The sequence below is a fragment of the Leptonotus elevatus genome, chromosome 17 (assembly GCF_054856555.1).
Source record: "Leptonotus elevatus isolate MCC_2025b chromosome 17, RoL_Lele_1.0, whole genome shotgun sequence".
Classification (NCBI taxonomy): Eukaryota; Metazoa; Chordata; class Actinopteri; order Syngnathiformes; family Syngnathidae; genus Leptonotus; species Leptonotus elevatus.
The window spans coordinates 3,601,096-3,622,103 of NC_141255.1; the positions used below are offsets into that span (position 1 = coordinate 3,601,096).

The window sequence follows — 21,008 nt, forward strand, 5'->3', positions numbered from 1 at the left end:
TTTGAATCCTCTCTTGTCTTTCTTTGCTGTACCCACGTACGTACGCGGCTTGTTTCTCAAGCCACGCGTTGCCACGGCAACGCCACAATAGGCCTGATAAAGCTAATAAGCGGAGAGAGAGAGAGTGAGATGAAGCCAACCAGGGTCGTATAAAATACAGATAAATTAGTCAGGAAATTGAAGGGGGAAGAAATGATGACGTGGTAAGCAAAGGCAAAAACCTGAAAGTCATTCGAACCAATCAAAAGCTTGCAGAAAGTCACTTCTAGAAACGGCACAACAGTGTGGAAAAGATGTGTGAACTTACCTAGAATGTAGATAGAAAGTCATCTTAGCTTAATGCTAACAAGCAAGGAAAAACGTCATAGACAGGCTCACAAAACTAGCATCGATGCTAGATTATTTTTTCTGGGGGTGTCAGGCCATTAATTTTTTTAATCGTAATTAATCGCATGATTTCAATAGTTAACTCACGATTAATTCAGAGATCTGCCAAAAGAATCGTCCAATTGGGCCAAATAGCCGATTATTTTCCCCTAAAAACGTAATCATCGAAGAAAACCGAACTTTCCGACGCTGTGAAAGTACCCTGAATGCAGCATTTTGCTTGCGTAGCATTAGCAACTAGCAAGTGTGTAGCGTATATTATTCTGGTTATTCTGTTGTCCCTAAGCGTCTTTTAAGCCGTTTAATGACATCACAGTTGGACTTGATGTACTGTATGTGTTTAAATTCAAAACATGCCTTGTTTTTAAAACATCGCTAGCCTAGCGCTAATCCCAAAAGTGAAAGGAGGATCCCATTCAAAGGAATTGGGGGAGGGGAGGGATAATTTTATGCATTAAATATATATATTTAAATAATAGGCAGATTAATCAGTATTTGTTTCTGCCAAAAATCGGTATCGGCATCGGCCTCAAAAAATGCATATTGTTCGGGCCCTAGTTCTAAATGTAATAATTAAACATAATGATATCAAATAATTAAATTAAATAATTATCTACACTGCCCCCATGTGGTCAAGACACACCAGAAGGATCAGCACGAATTCCATCGAATTGAAACAAAAAAACTGACCGCATCCAAGGCTTCCTTTTGTGACTAATCCGTCCAACCAATCAAAAACAAACCGCTCGACTCGGCTGACCTGGAGTCTGCCCCACGGGGACGTCTCGCGTCAATCGTCAGCCACTTCCTGCGTGCTATTAAAAACCCTCAAAGAGAAACGCGTGATCAATACAACTCGGCGGTGACAGCTCGTTATGTTTAAAAAAAAAAAAATAAACATCTCATGAGCGAAAATAGCATGCTGGACTGGATGATGAACGGCGTGTTAGACAGGTGTGTGTGAGTGTGTGAGTGTGTGTGTGTGTGTGTGTGTGGGGGGGGGGGGTTCAAGTCTCGCAAAGACCTCTGAACCACACTCACAAACACACAGGCGTCTTTATGCATCTGTCCATCAAACGTTACGGCCGCCACTTCGCCATGACAACAAGAATCCTGGTTGTCGTGGCAACGCGAGAGCAGGTCAGCACGGAAGCAAAACCGCGGAAAAAGGCACGTAGGAGGAAAAGGCAAACTCGCTGTTACCTCCACCAAGGAGCTGCAGCATTTTTGGAGCCTACCTGCCAGCGGACAGTCGTCGTTGGACCCGGCCGAGTCCTGGTCCCGCTCCTGGTCTTGGTCCTGGTCCTGGTTGGGGCTGAGAGGGGGGCTGGCCGGGGGGCTGGTGCTGAAACTGGCGTAGCCCAGGGACGAGCTGACCTCGCTGGGCTCGCAGCTGTGGTTGACGGGCCGCTGGACGTCCAGAGAGGATGACAGGGACGTGCGCTGTTTGGGCTGAAGGGAGATTACTTCGATTACTATCATAAGTCAGTGAACTGAATACTTCAGAGTTTATGGTCAACACCGCAAGTAGCAATCACTTCCTGTCAACTAATTATTATTCAAAAACACACACACACACACATGTTGGTATAAGAGCTAATTAATCCCACTTTAATCAGCTGCGACGTGTTCATTATCCAGCTGCCAGTTCAGGTTGTCACCACCAAAGCTTCAGCCGGACTTGCAGTGCTTGTGTGTGCGTGTGTGTGCGTGCGTGCGTGCGTGCGTGCGTGTGTGTTAACGAGCAGAAAATGCTGACAGAGACATTCAGGAAGTGGTTAGTAAGTGCGCGGTGACACTCCGGAGGCCAGTGTCGCCGTAAACGAAGCTCAGACGATAAAGGGGAGGAGCTAAACACACACACATGCACGCACATTCAGCAGCTAAGTGATTAATGAGGATGTTCATTAGTCAGCTGTGATCTCACTTTTACTGCACGTGTTGCTCATTTTGTGCTGCTTGATTGCACATCCCAGTGCAGTTTTTTTTATACTTATTTATTTCAGCAATGGCAATAATCTAGTCAGTATAAAGCTAGAGCTGTCAAAATGTATCAATTAATCGACAAGTAATAATTATCAAATGAATCGACATCTATTTTTCAATTTAATTTAATCCAAAAATTTTATTTCATTCTTTAAAAAAAAGAAATGAAAAGGGACAGAAAGAAGTAAAACTTACACAAAATGAATGACAGCAAGCAATCAAAAACGTCATGACCTTATATATATATATATGGTTTTTTTTCTAATAATTGTGCATTTATACATTTTTTAAAATACAAAAAAACTGAGATGATTACATTTTATAATCCAGATTGTTCCACAAACTGACACCTTGAATTGAAATACTTTGTTATTTTTGTTTTGTCTTGTATTTAGGTTTGGAGAAAATATCTGTTTCCCTTTTTTTGAATTCGATTTGCATGTTAACTCATTCACTCCCAGCCATATTCACTGAAGCAACCCCCTTCGCTCCCGGCTGTGTTACTGGATTTGGACTGATTTTGCAAGGCCCACAGAATATTGTTTTCCATTGCTATAAAAACATGGAACCTACCAAAAGAAAGATTAGAGTCTCTTCTTTCATCAGGAAAAAAAAAATCTATTTATATCTGTTTCTGTTTTGCAGCAATTAGCATTAGAATATAGCTAAGTTTCATCATTATTTACAAATCTATTTAGAACTGTGAGTAAATGAGCTTTTTTCAACATGGCTCTGGTTGATCTCTTTTGCTCTCCTGCCACCTGCTGGGCGTTTGTGGAATGACTAGCATTTCTTCAACCGTTCTGCAGCATCAAAGCCTTCTTGTATGCTCTAGCATTTCAAAAAATTCTAAATACGTCATTGCGGCACTTTGAACATATTTATACGTTCTTGGAGCAAATGAGTTAATTGGTAAAATTTCATGATGGGCTTTATAGATTATTTTAAGGCGGTTAAACTCCCATCAATTCATTAAATTTGAAAGTTTTTTGTTGCATAAATATTGGATAAGTGTGATCTCTGTATCCACATCCGAAAATGACATGAATAGCGCGTTTCTGTAAAAGAGATTAGCTTCTGTGTTGAATCAAAATAAAATATTTGCTGTTTTTATTTTGGAATACAAGGACCAAACCGCTAACATAGTAAAACATCCCCCCCCCCTTTTTTTTTTATCACTAGACAAATAAGAAGTACGAAATCAACACCAATCACTGGTTAATAAACAATAATCAGGGGGAAAAAAAACGCTTTTGTAATACACTTTAATGCAAAATTACAATGAATCCGATTAGTCGATTAATCAATTGAATAATCAATAGATTACCCAATTTTAAAAAGATTCTAAAAAGATTCGATAGCGACACGACTCCAACGTGATGATAGACTCAAAAGGCTTGAAATTTCCAGCAATGCAAGTGATTAAACGAGCGTCAAGCGGCGCCATCCCCCCCGCTGGGCACCGCGTGGCGCCCGTCCGTCCACGTTAGTTAGCGGACCAAAGATAGCCGCCATGGCGGCGGATGATCTCAACCCGAAAATAATCCCGTAATTGAGACACTTGTGATTGCTACCTGAACTTTTGTTGGGCTTGCGGTGATTCCTCGCTACCAAAAAAATAAAAAATAAGGAGCTCAAAGGCTCTTTGATGGTTGCTGGAAGGGGAGTGCGACAAATCAATAACACACAGCAAGATGGAGAGAATGAAATGTGTGTGTGTGTGTGTGTGTGTGTGCGTGTAGTCAGGTGTCTGAGCTGCATGTAGGTGGATGCTGTGATGTTCAATAATGCATCCGTCGCTTCAACAATCATTGCTGTGTGTGTGTGTGTGTGTGTGTGTGTGTGTGTGTGTGTGTGTGTGTGTGTGTGTGTGTGCGTGCGGTACCTGTGGGCGGATTACTCTTTCGATGTTCTTCAGGGCCGTGTCGGGAGAGGGGGGTGAGCAGTCTGGAGTGGGGCCCGTAGAGTGGTTGCCATGGTCACCGCGCACCCCCTGGCTGGTTCCATGGGACAAGTGACCTTGCGGAGGGAAGGAGAGAGAGAGAGATGCTTTTTAGAGTGATTTTTTTCTTCTTCTTTTTTTTAATAATGTGTGCGTGTGTATGTGATGTTTGCGTACACAGCACAAAAAAAAAAAAAAAAAAAAAAAAAAAAAGCCCGGTGATGAATTAACTCTCACAGAGTTGATTTGAACACTTTTTTTCCCCCCAGAGTTTATATAGCTGCACACTTTCCAGAGTCAAATCAACTTGTAAAATAGTGAAAATATTTAACACTGGGAGAGAGTACATTTTTAACTCACTAGGCAGATTTGTTTAACAGAGTAGTAGACATTTAACTCTCCGTTGACAATCATAAAAGTTGACTCCTAAAACATCTGCCATCAAACCGGCACACTTTGGTATCACACGTAGCGACCTTAACCTCTAGGCTATCCAGCCGCGTAGTCTTTGGGGCGTTAAATAAATTGAACACAGAATATTGTGTTCCATTGCTATAAAAACATGGAACCTCTCACGTCTCTTCTTTCATCAGGAAAAAAGTATATTTCTATCCATTTCTGTATTGCAGTAATTAGCATTAGAATATAGCTAAGTTTCATCATTATTCACAAATCTGTTGAAAACAGTGGGGGAAAGAGCTTTTTGCAAAATGGCCCTGGTGGATCCCTTATACTCTTGCTTTAAGCGACCGCTTCATGTCAAAAGATGTATCAAAGCCTTCTCTGTATGCTCTAGCATAAAAACGTATAAAAACGTCTTTGGGAGACTTATTAATAGAACGTATTTATATGTTTGGGGGGAGCAAATGAGTTTAAAAAATTTAAGTTAATTTCTCAAGAAAATGTTAACTCTTATACTGTGCTGCCACCTGCTGGCCATTTTTTGTAATAACTTAAGCCACCGCTTCATATCAAAAGCTGTATTAAAGCCTTCTGTATACTGTTGCATAAAAAAACGTATAAATATGTTTTGGGGAGTGAAGGACAAAGTATTAAAAAACATTTACACGTTTTTAGATTTGAGTTAATAGCGAACCCTCGGAAAAAAATACACATATTTTGTTCAAGGCTTCGCTTCACCGAAAATGCGGTTACGTGTCAATGACGGTAAATAGTCATGAAAATAAACCAAATTTGGGCCTGTACTGTACTTTTTTTTTTAGGGGGTCAAAACAATACATGAAACCGCATAAATTAAAGAATAATTCATTCACTGTTTAGCAAGTAAACTTTTCACCTTAAAGCAAATTGAAATTTCAAAGCTTGAAGATGCATTTATCTTGGGGCAAAAAAAAAAAAAGCATTTTCAAGAATTCTGTCTACAATCTGGGCGTATTTTCACCAAACACTAAAGACAAACGACTCCTACTGTACGTGTGAGGCCGAGCATCGCGGCTAATTTCCCAAGTGTACTTTGGGGGGAAACAGAGGCTTTTGGGGGGTGGAGGGGGGGGGGGAGACGGGAAAGAGCTGACGTGGCCTGAATTCGCTTTGGGAGGCAGAAAGCGTTTGTCTTCATCAACAAACACGCCGTCCCGAAATACGCGCACATCACACAAATAGCATCACAAGCGCCTGCTGCTGATGAATAAGTGATGCGTGACGAGTTGCGCCCGTCTCGCGGCATCGCGACAGAAGCCACAGCTTCACGCCGATGAGCCGATTCCCCTGCGATCGATTGCTTCGGCCTGTCCGGCTGAAGACCGCCCCAAGTCAATGGGCCTCGACCTTTCCCGACACCTGCCGTTACGTCTGGATGCCATTTGAGCCACTGCGGGCCATCGGCGTCAAGACGGCAAAATTTAGAGAAAAAAAAGAAAAAAAAAAAAAGAAAAAAAAAGACGGCAAATGAGGCGAGACCCAGGGTCGTGATGGCGAGGCGTGGGGTTGTCATGGCGACCCGAGGTGGCAAAAAAATTGAGAATCGGCGCGCAGCTTTTGTGTGTTGATCACGATGCTAAATCAATTAGAGAATTCAAGTTGACTTGATTTCGATTAACTGATGATGTCACAGATATTGTTCCGCAAACTTTTTTTTTTGCGCCGCAGACGATTCAAAAATATGAGTCAGCGTTACGCTTATTGTGAAATCGTCGTCGTCATACGTAATTGTCACATTTTCAAAATCGCAACTACAAAATCACTACCAAACACCGTATCGTTCTATGGAGGGCCAGAAATGCCAAATAAATAAATCAATAAAAAATTAAGAGATATAAAAAGTATAATTCAGAAATTAAATATAAAAAATAAATAGAAATAGAAATAAAAGCAACAAAAATAAATAAATAAATAAAAGTGACAATAAAAAGAGATATAAAAATAAACATAAAAAATAAATATTAATAAAAGCAGCAAAAATAAATATATAAACAAATAAATAAATAATAGTGAAAAATAAAAAGAGATATAAAAAATATTATTCAAAAATTTAATATAAAAAATAAATAGAAATAGAAATAAAAGCAACAAAAATAAATAAATGAATAGTGAATACAATTAAAAACAGAAAAATAAGCGAGATTCAAAAAAATCTAAAAATAAATGTTGAAATACAAAAATAAATATACACATAGAGAAATAAAAATGCTCCGCTCTCATATTAATTTATTTCATGCTGCATACACTGACAGCATGAAATGCGTCATGAGATGTTATTCAAATGAGGGGGCAGTCCTAAGTGTTTTTATTTTCAGTCCTCCATATTGTTCAAATTGGAATCATACTTTATATTACTATCATACAACGTTGAGCACTTACATCATCACCAAACTAAAATCATGCTCAATGGTTAACCTAACGTGCAAAAAATTTATAAAAATACATTGGACGTTCCGACCAAGCAAAAAAAATGTAATAAATATTTCTAAAGCCCAATCGACTACAGTTACATCATCTTCACAAACTCTTTTTCAAGGATCTTTGAGCCACGAGCGATGCAATAAATACGACAATGAGGTGACTAACACGTGATTAGTCGATCTCAAGCGTTAAACTTCAATGCAGACTAGTATCGTCGACTAATCCGTTCAACCCCAATCTAACCAGTAGCCTACAGCACTTTCTCGGCTTATATGACAATTCAGGGGAGGGAATTCTGTTTATAGTCATTGAGCGGGTGCTCCAGATACGGCAGGATGCTTGGAATCGGTAACGTAGCGGAGTCAAGAGGGGAACGAGATGAGAAAAGGTTGCATGATTGACAGCCACCAGGTGGATTCCGATAACGACGCCAGTTTGTTTAATATTAATTAAATAAATAAATAAATAAGACAACAAATCCCTCCAGCCCCCGGTGTGCGCACGCTGCTAAAAAAACGGAGATTGAGGCAAAACTGTGAAGGAGCAGCGCAGTGAAATATTAATGAAGCCACAGGTGGCAAAGCAAAGCGATTAATATTTTGAATAGGAAATTCAATATATTTGGATAAATACATACAGATAAAGAGTGCAAAATTGACAGTGACATTTCACTTTTATATAAAAAATGTTATATTATATATATTTTTATATTATATATGATTTATATATTTTTTTATATTTCACATACACCTTTTCATAATTTTTCCGTCGAGTTTTACCCCGAGGCAGCCGACTTGCACTACATGTGACGTGTGAATACAATTTCCATCGATTAGTTGATCGATTTCAAGACGCGGCGGACTAAATCGCTCTTGGCACTTTTTGCAGCGTGCAGCTCGACATCTCGGTGTGACTCTTCCCGCATGCTTCCAGACGCAATGACAGCCGTGTCCAATTAGGCTGACAAGTGAGCACACATCCTGGATTTTTCCTCCAACAGAAAGAAAGTTAAGCGCTTGAAAAGTCCCTGAGTGGGAAGAGAGCGAGAGTTTAAAACCCAAGAGTCACTTGGCTGCATTTGGTGAGGATTTCCAAAGCACAGGCCGCAATTTTTTTTTTTTTCATTCATTGCTGACGTGCTTACATCTCTCGCTGGTTGTCAATGACCATGCAGTTGCCATGGAAACATAACAGGTGACTCTTCAGGAGGTTGACGCAGTTGCTACAAGTGTGTAGTCAAAAAATAAAAATGAAAAATAAAGAAGTGGTAGAAGTAACAATGTACCTCCGCAGATTTTCCAGTACTTTACTCGAGTGTTTATTTTTCTGGCAAAAGCAATAAACTATGTTGAAGTGAGTTGTTATTTATTATTTTATTTATTTAAATTATTTTACTATATTATTTATTTATTTATTTGTTATTTGGACAATCATTTCATCTTGGTGTCAAGGAAGTATGTTGAAGTGAGCTGAGGACTTTGGCTTGCCACCATCTTGGATTCTAAGGAATTTTGTGGGTTGAGAAGTTTCGCTTAGACAAGATTAGTGCTTTGCCGCCATCTTGTGACATCATAATGACCAAGGAACTATGTTGAAGTGAGTTGAGGTGTGTCATTTAGACAAAGGTAGTGCTTTGCCGCCATCTTGTGACATCCTGGCACCCAAGGAACTATGTTGAAGTGAGTTGACGTATTTCATTCAGACAAAAGTAGTGCTTTGCCACCATCTTGTGACATCATGGCGCCCAAGGAACTATGTTGAAGTGAGTTGAGGTGTGTCATTTAGACAAAAGTAGTGCTTTGCCACCATCTTGTGACATCCTGGTGCTTTAGAAATTATGTTGACGAGTGTTGAGGTATTTTCATTAAGACAATAGCAATAACAATTTCAGTGTGAAGGAACTATGTTGGAGTGATTTGAGGCATTTCATTTGGACAATAACACAGCCTTCACCCTCTTTTGGCTCATTTTGGAACGTGTACTTTTTTTATTTGACTTAATCATGTTATTAAGCGCGTGAGTAATTTTGCCAGAACAGCAAAGAAGCATCAAGATTTAGCAAGCCTGCTCCACCTGGGGGCAGTAACGAACCATTTAAGAAAAGCTTACCGTTCCGTGGCGAGGCGTCGGGGCGCTGGCCCACGTTCAGCGAGCAGGGCTTGCGCGTGACGGCGGTGGTCACCGACTCGTAAGGGTTGTCCTCGTCCTCGGGCGGGAACACGTCCAACGACGGCGAGGCCAGCACCTCCCCCGAACGCTTGGAATCCTTGCGAGAGGCAAAAAACGCAAATCACATGATAGAAAAGAGGGGGAAATGAAATAAGGAAGTAACCTCTGAAGAATGCGACGAATGTGGCCCAGAAAATGAGAAGATAAAAAAAGACGCCTTTTGTGTGCAGGCTGCAATGTGCACGAGTCAAACTCATAGTTGGGAAAAAATGAGTGCTACTTCCTCTCTTAAGGAGGTTACACGCATATCAGTGTCGACATTTTGAAATGTATAAAAAAAATAATTATCCTGTCTGTCAAACCTGTATTATTTATGAATAATTGCTTTAAATATCCTTACATTTCAATCAAACCTTTTTATTATATTATTGTATATTACTAATTATTTTTGAAAATATTAAAAAATATATACCAGTCAAACCTGTATTCTTTTTTAATATATATATATATATATATATATATATATATATATATATATATATATATATATATATATATATATATATATGCACTAAAAAAGATCACATGTAATTAAAAAAAAATATTCCAATCAAACCTGCTTTCTTTTAAAAATATATATTTTTTAAATATTTCTATCAAACCTTTTCATAAGTAATTGTTATAAATATACCAGGAAAACTTGTATTATGTTTTAATATATAGAGATTTTTTTAATATTCTAGTAAAACCTGCATTCTTTTTAAAATGTTTTTGTTACAACGACATCTGCACTACTAAACAATAATAATATTCCAGTCAAATGTGTAATATTTAAATGTATATATATATATACATTTCAATTAAGCCTGAATTGATTTTTTAAATCAATGTTTTAAATATTTCAGTCAAAATCTGTATTACTTTGAAACATTTTTACCTCTTTTTCCAATACCATTTATTTAATGCTATTATTTACAGTATTGCCATTATATACTTTTTACAGTGCATGTTATTTATTTTCAATTGAAAAATATTTTTTTTCAAAAACACCCTTACAGCGGTGTTCGTGTTGAATCCACACAATACCATAAAAACAAAAACTAAAAGGGCAAAAATACCTTTTAAAAATTAACCAAATTTACTGCAATTATGAATGGTCTGAAAAAAGTTAGCGATTGCACTTTAATGCATTTCATTTTTGCGGCTGCAACAGTGTAGCATCACAGGTCTCTCACAAAAGCAAGGCCGCTCGGAGTGACGCCTCTTATCTCGGAGGCAGATGTGTTCCGTAAACAAGAACGAGCGTCCCGAGACACAACATAGCACCGCCTCTCCGTCATCGTCTCCCCGGTGTCGGCAGTGCCGCGAACCGTCCTGATTGAATTCTCCCACTGGCGCTCCCAACACATTCTTCTCCATTATTGTGCCCTGGCCCCCTGAGCTCATTGAAAAACTATTAGAGGCATACTACCCAGCGTGCATTGGGCCATCCATCAAGGTGGACTCGATCATGCGAGAGTGACAAGAGGACGAAGGAACACCCAAAACCGTTAGCGCTCTTATCGCAGTTTAGTGTCTATATTGCAAACGTTTTTTCAGTAAAAGAGGCTTCAAGTTGTTTACTGCCATTCTCAGTTAAGTTGACTGTCAAACTAAGAATAAAACAAAGATAATTTCCAGAGGTGGCAAATCCAGGTCCAGAAAGTAAAAACCCTGCGCCACAGTTTGGCTTTAGCCCCCTCTGCTAGCAAGCTAAGTCCCTAGCAGGTAACCGAGCACCCGGGGAGCTAGCTTGGGAGCTCGCTAACTAAAACAGGTTTTTACTTTCTGGACCTGGATTTGCCACCCCTGATAATTTCCCATGTATAATTTTCCCGTAAAATCTGCTATCTTAATGCTAACACGAATAGAAAAACCTGCTGGGCTAACAAATAGCAACGGTGTTTTGGTTTTATGACCCTTTAAGCAACGCAATATTTGAGACAAGTAGTGTAATTATATACAGACAGTCAGCTGCACTACATTGCCCAGAGTGCACTGGGCTCACATCCAAAAAAAAAAAAACAATCAGCGTGGACTCATTCATTTAAGATCGACATGATACTATGCCAAACAATAAACAAATGTACATGCTAGCAAACAAATAGCATACAGACAGCAGTATAACTTACGAAGTCGCGTCCCGTGGAGAAAAGCAGGAAGAGTAAAAAAAAAAAACGAGGAAATGGGAGTATGGCGCGGGAATTTCCTCTGGCACGCTCGGACAGGAAGTAAAGGACACAGACGGAAAGTTTGAGCGCGTCCCGACTGGGCGGCTGACGCGGGTTTGGATGAAGATGAGCTGCCGAGGCGCTCGGCGATTGCAAGTCATTCATTATCCACGACCCCTCCCACCCGCAACCCTCCCCTCCCTTCTGAGCCAGAGATAGTAGACAGAGCAACTTGTGTCCGAGCTGCACAGGAAGCCGGCGGACAAACAAGAAGCCTCATCTGGACGCTAATTAGCGGCTCGCATGCGGATGTCGCGCGACTGCTGATTAAAGGCCGCCTACGTGTGTGTGTGTGTGTGTGGGTGTGTGTGTGTGTGTGTGTGTGTGTGTGTGTGTGTGAGACATTGATATAAACACTCATTATGTATTTTTTTAAGCCATGTTCAAGCCCCTCGTACCCTCCCTCCCCTTGCACCAAGTTCATAGGCCATCAGATATGAATGGAGGCTGTAATCGGCTAGCGTTTCCTTCATTAGAGACGCCACACGGGACAATGAAGCTTCTCATACACATGACAGCACAAGACCATCGCCAATTCATCGACAACTTTTCAATTTAAAAAACACTTTTGTTTGCATTTTAAAAACGCGCGGCTGCACCTGTCTCACCTAAAATGCAACAGTTTTGGTTCTGATTCTGTATTTTCTCAGTTATCTATTTTTTTTTTACGGAAGCGCGGAACTGCTAATGAGGAGTAAACATTTTTGACTGGCAAGTATGTTCGGACTTATTTGAGAGTACATTCGAACGTACTTAAATACGTTTGAAAATACGCTCGAATGTACTCGCAAAGACGTTCAAATATACTCGCAACAACATACTTGTAGCATATTTTGCCTTATATGCAGCTTAACTCATTTACTCCCAGCCATTTTCACTGAAGCAACACCCTTCGCTCCTGGCTGTTTTACTGGATTTTGACTGATATTGCAAGGCCCACAGAATATTGTGTTCTATTGCTATAAAAACATGGAAGTTACCAAAAGAAAGATTAGAGTCAGGATTTTTTTTTAAATTTGTATCAGTTTCCGTTTAGCAGCAATTAGCATTAGCAAATAGCTAAGTTTCATCATTATTCACAAATCTGTGGGGGAAAGCGCTTTTTGCAACATGGCCCTGGTTGATCTCTTATTCTCTGCTGGCCGTTTTTGTAATAATTACCATTGCGTCAAGCATTCTCTTCAGTTCAAAGGCTGCATCAATGCCTTCTGTATGCTCTAGCATTAAAAATTATTATCATTATTTTTAAACGTAAAAATGCGTCTTTGGGAGCATGGTTATATTTAAAACAGAGCGTATTTATACGTTTTTGGGAGAAAATAAGTTAAAATCGTAATCGTCCAAAATTACATTTTTTTTTGTATATCACTACAAACTCAATAAAATGTGTAATTCTGCCTTGTATTGTATTGTGTTGTCATGTATTACATGTAGTGAGTGCCCTAACGGGTCTATATCCTTCCAACGAAATCTATAGAAGTAATTCATCATGCAAGTGCCCCCTAATCAAGTGTCCCGCCAGTGTATATTGGATGATATAAAAAAAAAAGGCGCGAGACGAGATAAAACTTCATTGATCCCTGAAGATAAACACTACATCAACAGCTCACTGTGGCTCACAGCTCACGCGTGATAATAAATCACTTTAATTACGAGTCTGTTCGATGCGAGCGTCCGCAGGCGTGAGCAATTCTCTCACTCACCTGAATCTACTTGAGTGAGTGTCATCATAGTGGAGATGTCTACCAAATTTCATGTGGCTGAGTGATACTGGCTTCGGGGGCTGGATTTAAAAAAAAAATATATATATATTTCTACAGATACGGGCGGTATTGAGCTAAAATGGCTGCTTCGCACCAACATGGCAGATTTCCTGTGTATTTTCCAACAAGGCTTCTTGAGATTATTTGTTGCATATGCTCATGCTCAACATGCCTACCAAATTTCAAGTAAAATGATCATCGGGTTATTTATTTTTTTAACGTTCCAACGCATCATTCTCAAGCCCTAAAAAGTCAGAGAAGAGAAGAGAATATATATATATATATTTTAGTATTATTCATATTCTCTAGGAATCAGATGAAATACAACGAGGGCTCCTTCCTTGCGTTCCCAAGGTAACCGGTGGAACCCCCCCCCCCACCCCCACACTGCACTCAGCATGATGCAGTGCAGTTGTTCACCACTGCCAAGCACAATAATAGACATGTTGCTACATTAATTTGCTCAGTGTGATGCGTTTGCGTACCAGCGACAGGTTGGAGAAGCCCAGGTTGTGGCACCCGTTGCAGGGGGTCAACGCTTCCCAGAATCCAGCGGGGCCGCAACTCCTCTCGGCCTGGTCGTCGTCGTCATTTTCCTCGGGGTCCACGGCAACGGGCGGGGTCGGACGCTGCAGAGATATACGCCATATTAATCACTTTTAATTGAACAGTAAGTAGAGTTAGTTATTTATTGTTAGGCAGTTATGCTTATTATTTGGCCCATAAGAAATTATTAAAAAATTCAGCCCGCAAAGCCAGAATAATTTAACAACCATAAATTTAGTAGGTGTGTCAATCATGAGCAGACCCACATAAAAAGTCTCAATAACCTATGCCCAAAAAGACACAGGACGTCAGCCATTTTGTTTTGCAGAAGCCATTTTAGGGTCAATTTGCTCAGTTGGACCAACGAGATTTAAAAAAACAAAACAATTCAGGCCCACAAGCCAGTTTCACTTAGCAACACATAAAAAAATAGGAAGGTTTGTCTATCATGAGCAGACCCACAAAAAAGTATCAAAAACCTATGCCCGAAAAGACACAGGGTGTCAGCCATTTTGTTTTGCAGAAGCCAATTTAAGGTCAATTTGCTGAGTTGGACCAACTAGATTTTGTTTTGAAAATTCAGCCCCCCATACCAGTTTCACTTAGCACCATAAAATTTGGTAGGTTTGTCTATCATGAGCAGACCCACAAAAAAGTCTCAGGAACCTATGCCCAAAAAGACACAGGATGTCAGCTATTTTGGTTTTAAGCAGCCATTTTAGGGTCAATTTGCTCAGTTGGACCAACTATGATTTTAAAAAAAATTTAAAATTCAGCCCCCCATGCCAGTTTCACTTAGCACCATAAAATTTGGTGGGTTTGTTTATCATGAGCAGACCCACAAAAAAGTCTCAAAAACCTATGCCTGAAAAGATACAGGAACTCTGCCATTTTGGTTTGAAGCAGTCAATTTAGGGTGACAGTTTGCTCAGTTTTTCAGAAAGAAAGAAAAAAGAAGAAAAAAAATAATTCAGCCTCCCAACATGACATTTGGTAGACTCGTCTATCATTGAGTTGACCAACAACAAAGTCTCAAGAAGCCAGGCTGGAAAATACACAGGAAGTCATTTCTGAAGGCCCATTCATCACTGCTTTTAGCTTTTAATTGTGGTTTCAGCAGAACCATGTCACATTGCGACCTATTCCTAATATTTTGCCCCTCTCTTGTAGCTCAATAAGTTGGACAACATATAAACATCTAAGAATATAAAGCAGCTCAAACTACAACCACATATTGGAACCCTAACATCCCTCTAACAGTGAGTGCGCTCTTATTATTCTTATATTTGGCGCAGTGTCCTTTCCCGGGGGTCCTCTCGGGGCTCGGGTGCACTGAGACCTCTGCCACACGATTGACTGTCATTGACTGCGGGAACATTCCATAGGTCACGTACAGTTAAAAAAACCACACACAAAATGGCTACCGTGGCAACATTCCTGCACTGCGTGTTGCAATACAGTGAGCATGTTTTATTCATGACAGTCACCTCGCGGCGGCGGAGGCCACCCGTCGACACGCTCGCTTGGAGGGACTCCAACTCACGCACACACCCGGTGTGCGCCGAGGAGATGATTAAGTGAGTGAAGATGTGTGCACGGCGTGTGTGTGTGCTCTTAAAAGCTGTTTAACGACCAACACAATAGGCTGATTTGTCTGATAGTGCCCCCTGTTGGCAAAAGTGAGCAAGTACAAGCCACGTGTAAAATAAAAAACACTAAATTTTATGAGCAGTTTTTCAAGCATTCCTTTGCACCTAATGTCACTCTCACTTATTCTGCTAAGAATTTGATTAAATTTGTCACTCCAACTGAAGTTGATTATATGATTATAGAACTGACATATAAAACAGAAGAAAATTAACTCATTCACTGCCATTGACGGCTATAGACGTCAAAAATTCATTTGAACTATTTCTATTAGTTTAACATTTTTTTCAACTTTTGTTAACAAGAGCATGAAAAAAATATTGTACATTTAGAACAGATATAAAATTTGTGATTAACTGAGTTAACTAGTGAAGTCATTTGATTAATTACGGGGGGGAAATTATCCCCTGGTGCTCCTAATTCTTAATCTTTTCTTCTTTCTTTTTTATTTTATTTTATTTTTTTTATTTTTAATAATCTTTTTTTTTTAAATAAAAGATTATTAAAAAATTAGGGGGGTCAGGCGATTACAATTTTTAATCATATTTAATTGCATGACTTCACTAGTTAACTCAATCAATCAATTTATTTCATTAATTTTTACAAGAAAAAAGACAATAAAGAGCAAAATTCAAATTCCAAGTAAAGCAAAAGAATGAAAGGGGAGAGAAAGAAGTCAAACTTGTTTTGTCTGCTCCTGATCAACTAAAAACAAAACAAAACAAAAAACTCACGATTAATCACAAAATGTATATCTGTTCTAAATGTACAATAAACATTTTTTTCTAGGTTTTCATACTCTCGCGAATAATTTAACATTGGTGCATATATGTCATATATTTAAACCAACCAAACCATAAACAAACAAAAGTCTACTCGCTGAATGCTAGCATATAATAGGAAACTTCATAGACAGGCTAACAGAAATTAGCATACAATAAAACAGCGAGCCTAATAATGAACCACGATATAGCTGGAGATCACTTCATCGACACCAATTTCCTGTACATGTCTGATTTGATGGCATCACTAATTATGCGCATACTAATGAGGGGCCTATCACCTTGCCGGTGCGCGTCAGGGTGCCGTTGGGCGCGTCTGCTCGCTCCTCGTCCGACAGCCTGCCGCTGCCGAAGCTGTCCATGGAGTGCGAGGAGATGGTGTGGCACAGCTCCTCGAAGGAGTAGTCGCGGTCGCGGCACTTTTTGATCTCATGGAGCAGCTTGGACAGCTCGCTGGTCACTGCGTCGTCTGAAGAGACGTCGGAGGCGGAGCAGAAGAGAAAAAAAATTACACAAATGCCATTATGAAAAGGTCCAATAAAAGTGTTAAGCAAAAAACAATGACATCATTGCAACTCTATTTTGAGTCTCATTAAACAAAAAAATGGATCAAAGTGGAGGTAATTAACACTGACAATCCAATTCTTCCATCAGGCTTTTGTGTGTGTGTGTTTTTACAATGCTGATGCGTTCAGGTGCAATTTGTCTGCCGCCTCCCGAAAAGCCCTTCGGCAGGTAATGAGCCAATTATGCTCTGTGCTGACATCACATTACACAAAGATAGAGAGGATGTCGGCAGGATGCAATATCACAATCAGACTACAGGGGGCAGCATTGGATTGGAAAACAGTCAGCTGGGACGCTGCATTGTTGGGAGCACGGAAAGCCATTGGGCGGTTATTCGATAGCCTTGACATCCATCTTAAGGTCCGTGTACGAGTGCATTGTTTGTGCTCACCAGTGAGACAATTCAGTGCACTAGTAGAATGGCTGGGTCCACTTCTAGCGCCACTTTTGGTCTCTAGTGCAATATTAAACAACTGTGCTGCTTGAGTAACACTGAACAGTTCAGTTATGTAACTTGAAAGTTCAAAAGCTTTGTAAGAAGATTTATGTGGGTACAATTTTTGTTCAAGTTTTACGTGTATCAAAATTACTAGTGCGCCCTTTGTCCTCACTAGGAGGACGATATGTTGCAAGCAAGGCAAAACTGTGAGAAATGTGTGCCACGAGTACTACTAGTGACATGATAAAATTGTATTAGTTGATAGGGGTGTGCCGAAAAATTGATTATCATTTAGTACGACTCAGAATCGATTTTAAATGTCCCAAAATCGATTTTATTTCAATGATCTTATTCTGTCTTGCCCTTGTTTGTGTGTGCCAAGCGCTGTTCATGTTGTACCCGATTTGGCCACTTAGAGGCAGTGTGGTTCCGCGCGTTCTGACTGTTAAGCTGTAGCCACATTAGAGAGTAGAAAAAGTCACGATCAAGTTATTCCAATAAAAGTTGTTGTTTTTTGCCGCGTAGGAAGAGCATATGCCGGTGAGTAATGTTAAGATGCTTCTCTATATACATTCATGAAGCGTTTTGTATGAATAGCTGTTCTTTTGAGTGATAAAAGTGCTGCGAGTAGCGCGCTAATTAGCGTTAGCGAGTCAGACTGGAGAAGATCGTGACGATTCCTTGCACATCAATAGAAGCAGAAATCAATGTCAATCAAATCATTTTCAATCAAAAATCGCTCTGAATCGAACATCGATTCTGGATTGAATCGCAGACCCAAAAATCGGAATCGAATCGTGAGACAGTCAAAGATTCCCACCTCTAGTATAGTAGTACTTAACTATTGTTAACATCTCGCACTTCATGTCCTTCTGGTGTGCCGAAGCTGTCCTACTAGTGTGCAGAAATGTCAAACAGTAGTAGAAATAAAGGGTACTAGTTCTACTAGTATGGTGAAGATGAGTTAATAGTGTACTAGTACATGTACCTTAAACTGGATACGAAAAGTATCAAATAAATTATCTGAATGGATTTCCAAGGAATGCAGTAGTGGGAAAAAAAAACGTGTGTCGAGTTGCTTTACTCGTGAGAACCACAATTGTACTAGTGCATGAATCTTACGGTGGATATTAAGGCTCTTGAATAAATGATTTTGGACAATTCAGGGTCGTTCACTAATCGAATGAGCGTGCACTAGTTGACCAGCAGTCTTTTGGTGCTACTATCATCCACTCACGACATTTCTGCACACTAGGTCTGGCAACTACGAGTTCAACCACATTACTAGCAAGGTAAAACTACTCACGAGCATTTTGGTGCTACTCATCCAGAACGCTACTAGTGCGTGACACTAGCCGGGGCTTAGTGATGTTACGAGTGCAGCACAGGAATTGACTAGTGAGCAGATGCGATTACTCACTCTTGTGCCTGAGGGAGGGCGAGGCCGATGGCGAGGAGATGGAGGTGCGAGGCGCAGGGACGGGACACTTGCGGACGGGCTCCTCCGCCATGCTGCGGCGCTCCATTTCCTCCGTCACATATTCTGCACGCGCGCGCGCGCACAAAACAAGAGAAGAAGAAGAAGACGGCTGAGGAAAGATCCCATTGATGGTTAATTGCGGCCGGTCAACAGCCAGGAATTGAATTAGCCGTCAATGGCGCGTCTATCGCCAGCTCTCCAACAGGAAACGGCGTGCAGCTGATCTTTTCACCCAGCCACAGCTGTGGCGTCAAATCGCACAGTGGCGTCCATTTTGGGGACGTTTTCAAACCAGCGCCAAATGGCAGCAGATGGGGAAAACAGTGGAGTGTGTCGCCAAAAGACGAAACGGTGGCTATGTTGTACAAGCTCGTGCACGTTTGTTTGTGTGTGCGTGTCCGGAAATGCTACTAGTACAAATCTGCTCACTTTTTTTTTTCAAGCAGGCAGCTTGTGCTAAAATGCAGCAGATGGTGAAAAACAGTGGAGCGTGTCACAAAAATAAAAGGAATTGGAAAATATGATGGGCCAAACAGCTTTATAGTACAAGCCAACCTGGTGTGTGTGTATAGTGCACGTGTGCGCATGTGTGTGTGGGTGCGTGTGCGCATGCTACCCTGGATAAGCGCGGTAATTTGCTGAGATTTGACCGCAGGATGTTCTCGGAGGATGTCCAAAGCCGTTCTTCCCTGGCTATCTCGCAGATTGGTGTCGATACCTAAAACACACACACACACACACACACACACACACTAATTATTATGTACCATCGATCACCAATGAGGAGGACCAAAACTGCCAAAATTCAAAATAAATAAATAAATTTGATTCTTATGAGAATATATATTGTATTTAATTTTTGAATTATATTTTTTATATTTATTTTATTTTTACTTTTAGTCATTTATTTATATTGAATTTTGGCAGTTTTGCTCCATACTGCCAGGACGAAATGTTATTCAAATGAGGGGGCGGTCCTAAGCGTATCTTTCATTGGTCGAGTGAGCGGCCCGGCGAACAAGGAAGTCTCGCCGGCTTGCATTGGAGAGCTCCAGCAATGGACGACTATCTTGTCTCGACATTTTGGATCTAAAACTATTTCACATACATTTTTCTATCATCTTTTCGATGAGACACTGGCAAAGATTTCTAGAATAAAAGTGTTGATTATATTGATATTTATGAGATATTATTAACATGACCAGTGTCTTCACACATACATTACATTAATTATTAGTAATTGCATTTAGTACTAACATTACTAAAGCCAATACAAGCTAATGCGCAAGTCAATACACTGTTGCATTGTGGGAAAAAATGCCAAATCAAAAATAATGCACTGTAGACATCACAATAAATCACCAAAGTTATAAATAAACACTGTGGGCCAAATATGCTGTTTTTTTTTTGGTTTGCAATATCCTGTGGCATTATGAGAAAATATGCAATATTTCAAGTATGTTTCTTTTTAAAGAATAAAATAATATTTTCATGAATAAAAGGTTTAAAAAATATATAATAATAATTGACTATTTGTAGAGCGTGCCTCCATGTCGGCAAACGACAATGACTGGCTGGCCTGTTGCCGGGCAACACAATGTCGTTCATCCCGGAGGTCAGCAGGACACTCCGGGAAACAGGAAGTGCAAAGCGGAAGCGCTATCAAAGCCGCGGCTGCAGAGGGGGGCGTGCTCTCGCTTGAAATAGTTTTCGAGTCCCACCTGAGTCGAGCAGAAGGCGAACTACGTCCATTTTCCCGAAGAGAGCCGCCTCGTGGAGGGCGCTGCCATTCTCCGTCTGAAAAAGAGCACGCGTGTGTTGTCATATAAAAATTGACGGAACATTTGCTTTCACACATGAAAATAAAAAGTTTGATCCGCTTTGAAGCTGTAACGTGAACAGTAGCAGAGCTTCTGGAGAAAATAATTCTGCCATGATGCAACGCATGGAAAGTAAACTTCTTCTTTTTTTTTTACAAGCCAAATGTGAAGACATTTTAAATGTTAGCCAATCAGAAGCCTGAAGAAAGTCACATTAAAATGACTTACAGGTTTGTCTCGTACAGGAGGAAGATTCCAATCCCAAACTAAGCTGAAGCGTTGCAGCAAAGGATGTGATCCGTTTGACGCCCTCACGTTTTTGTTCCCTGACACCCCCCCCCCCCACTC

General features: G+C 40.3%; 1 protein-coding gene across 2 annotated transcripts in view; it reads right to left on the reverse strand.

The window, feature by feature from the left end:
- Window positions 1–21,008, reverse strand: part of anks1b (ankyrin repeat and sterile alpha motif domain containing 1B) — a 76,030-nt gene that overhangs the window by 29,226 nt on the left and 25,796 nt on the right. For both annotated transcript variants that reach the window (XM_086058956.1, XM_086058955.1), the window contains exons 6-13: window positions 20,562–20,637; window positions 19,457–19,558; window positions 18,781–18,903; window positions 16,636–16,823; window positions 13,865–14,008; window positions 9,287–9,443; window positions 4,259–4,392; window positions 1,626–1,839 (exon numbers count right to left, since the gene is read on the reverse strand). In XM_086058956.1, the coding sequence (XP_085915082.1) occupies window positions 1,626–1,839; window positions 4,259–4,392; window positions 9,287–9,443; window positions 13,865–14,008; window positions 16,636–16,823; window positions 18,781–18,903; window positions 19,457–19,558; window positions 20,562–20,637 (1,138 nt within the window). The remainder of the gene's footprint in view (window positions 1–1,625; window positions 1,840–4,258; window positions 4,393–9,286; window positions 9,444–13,864; window positions 14,009–16,635; window positions 16,824–18,780; window positions 18,904–19,456; window positions 19,559–20,561; window positions 20,638–21,008) is intronic.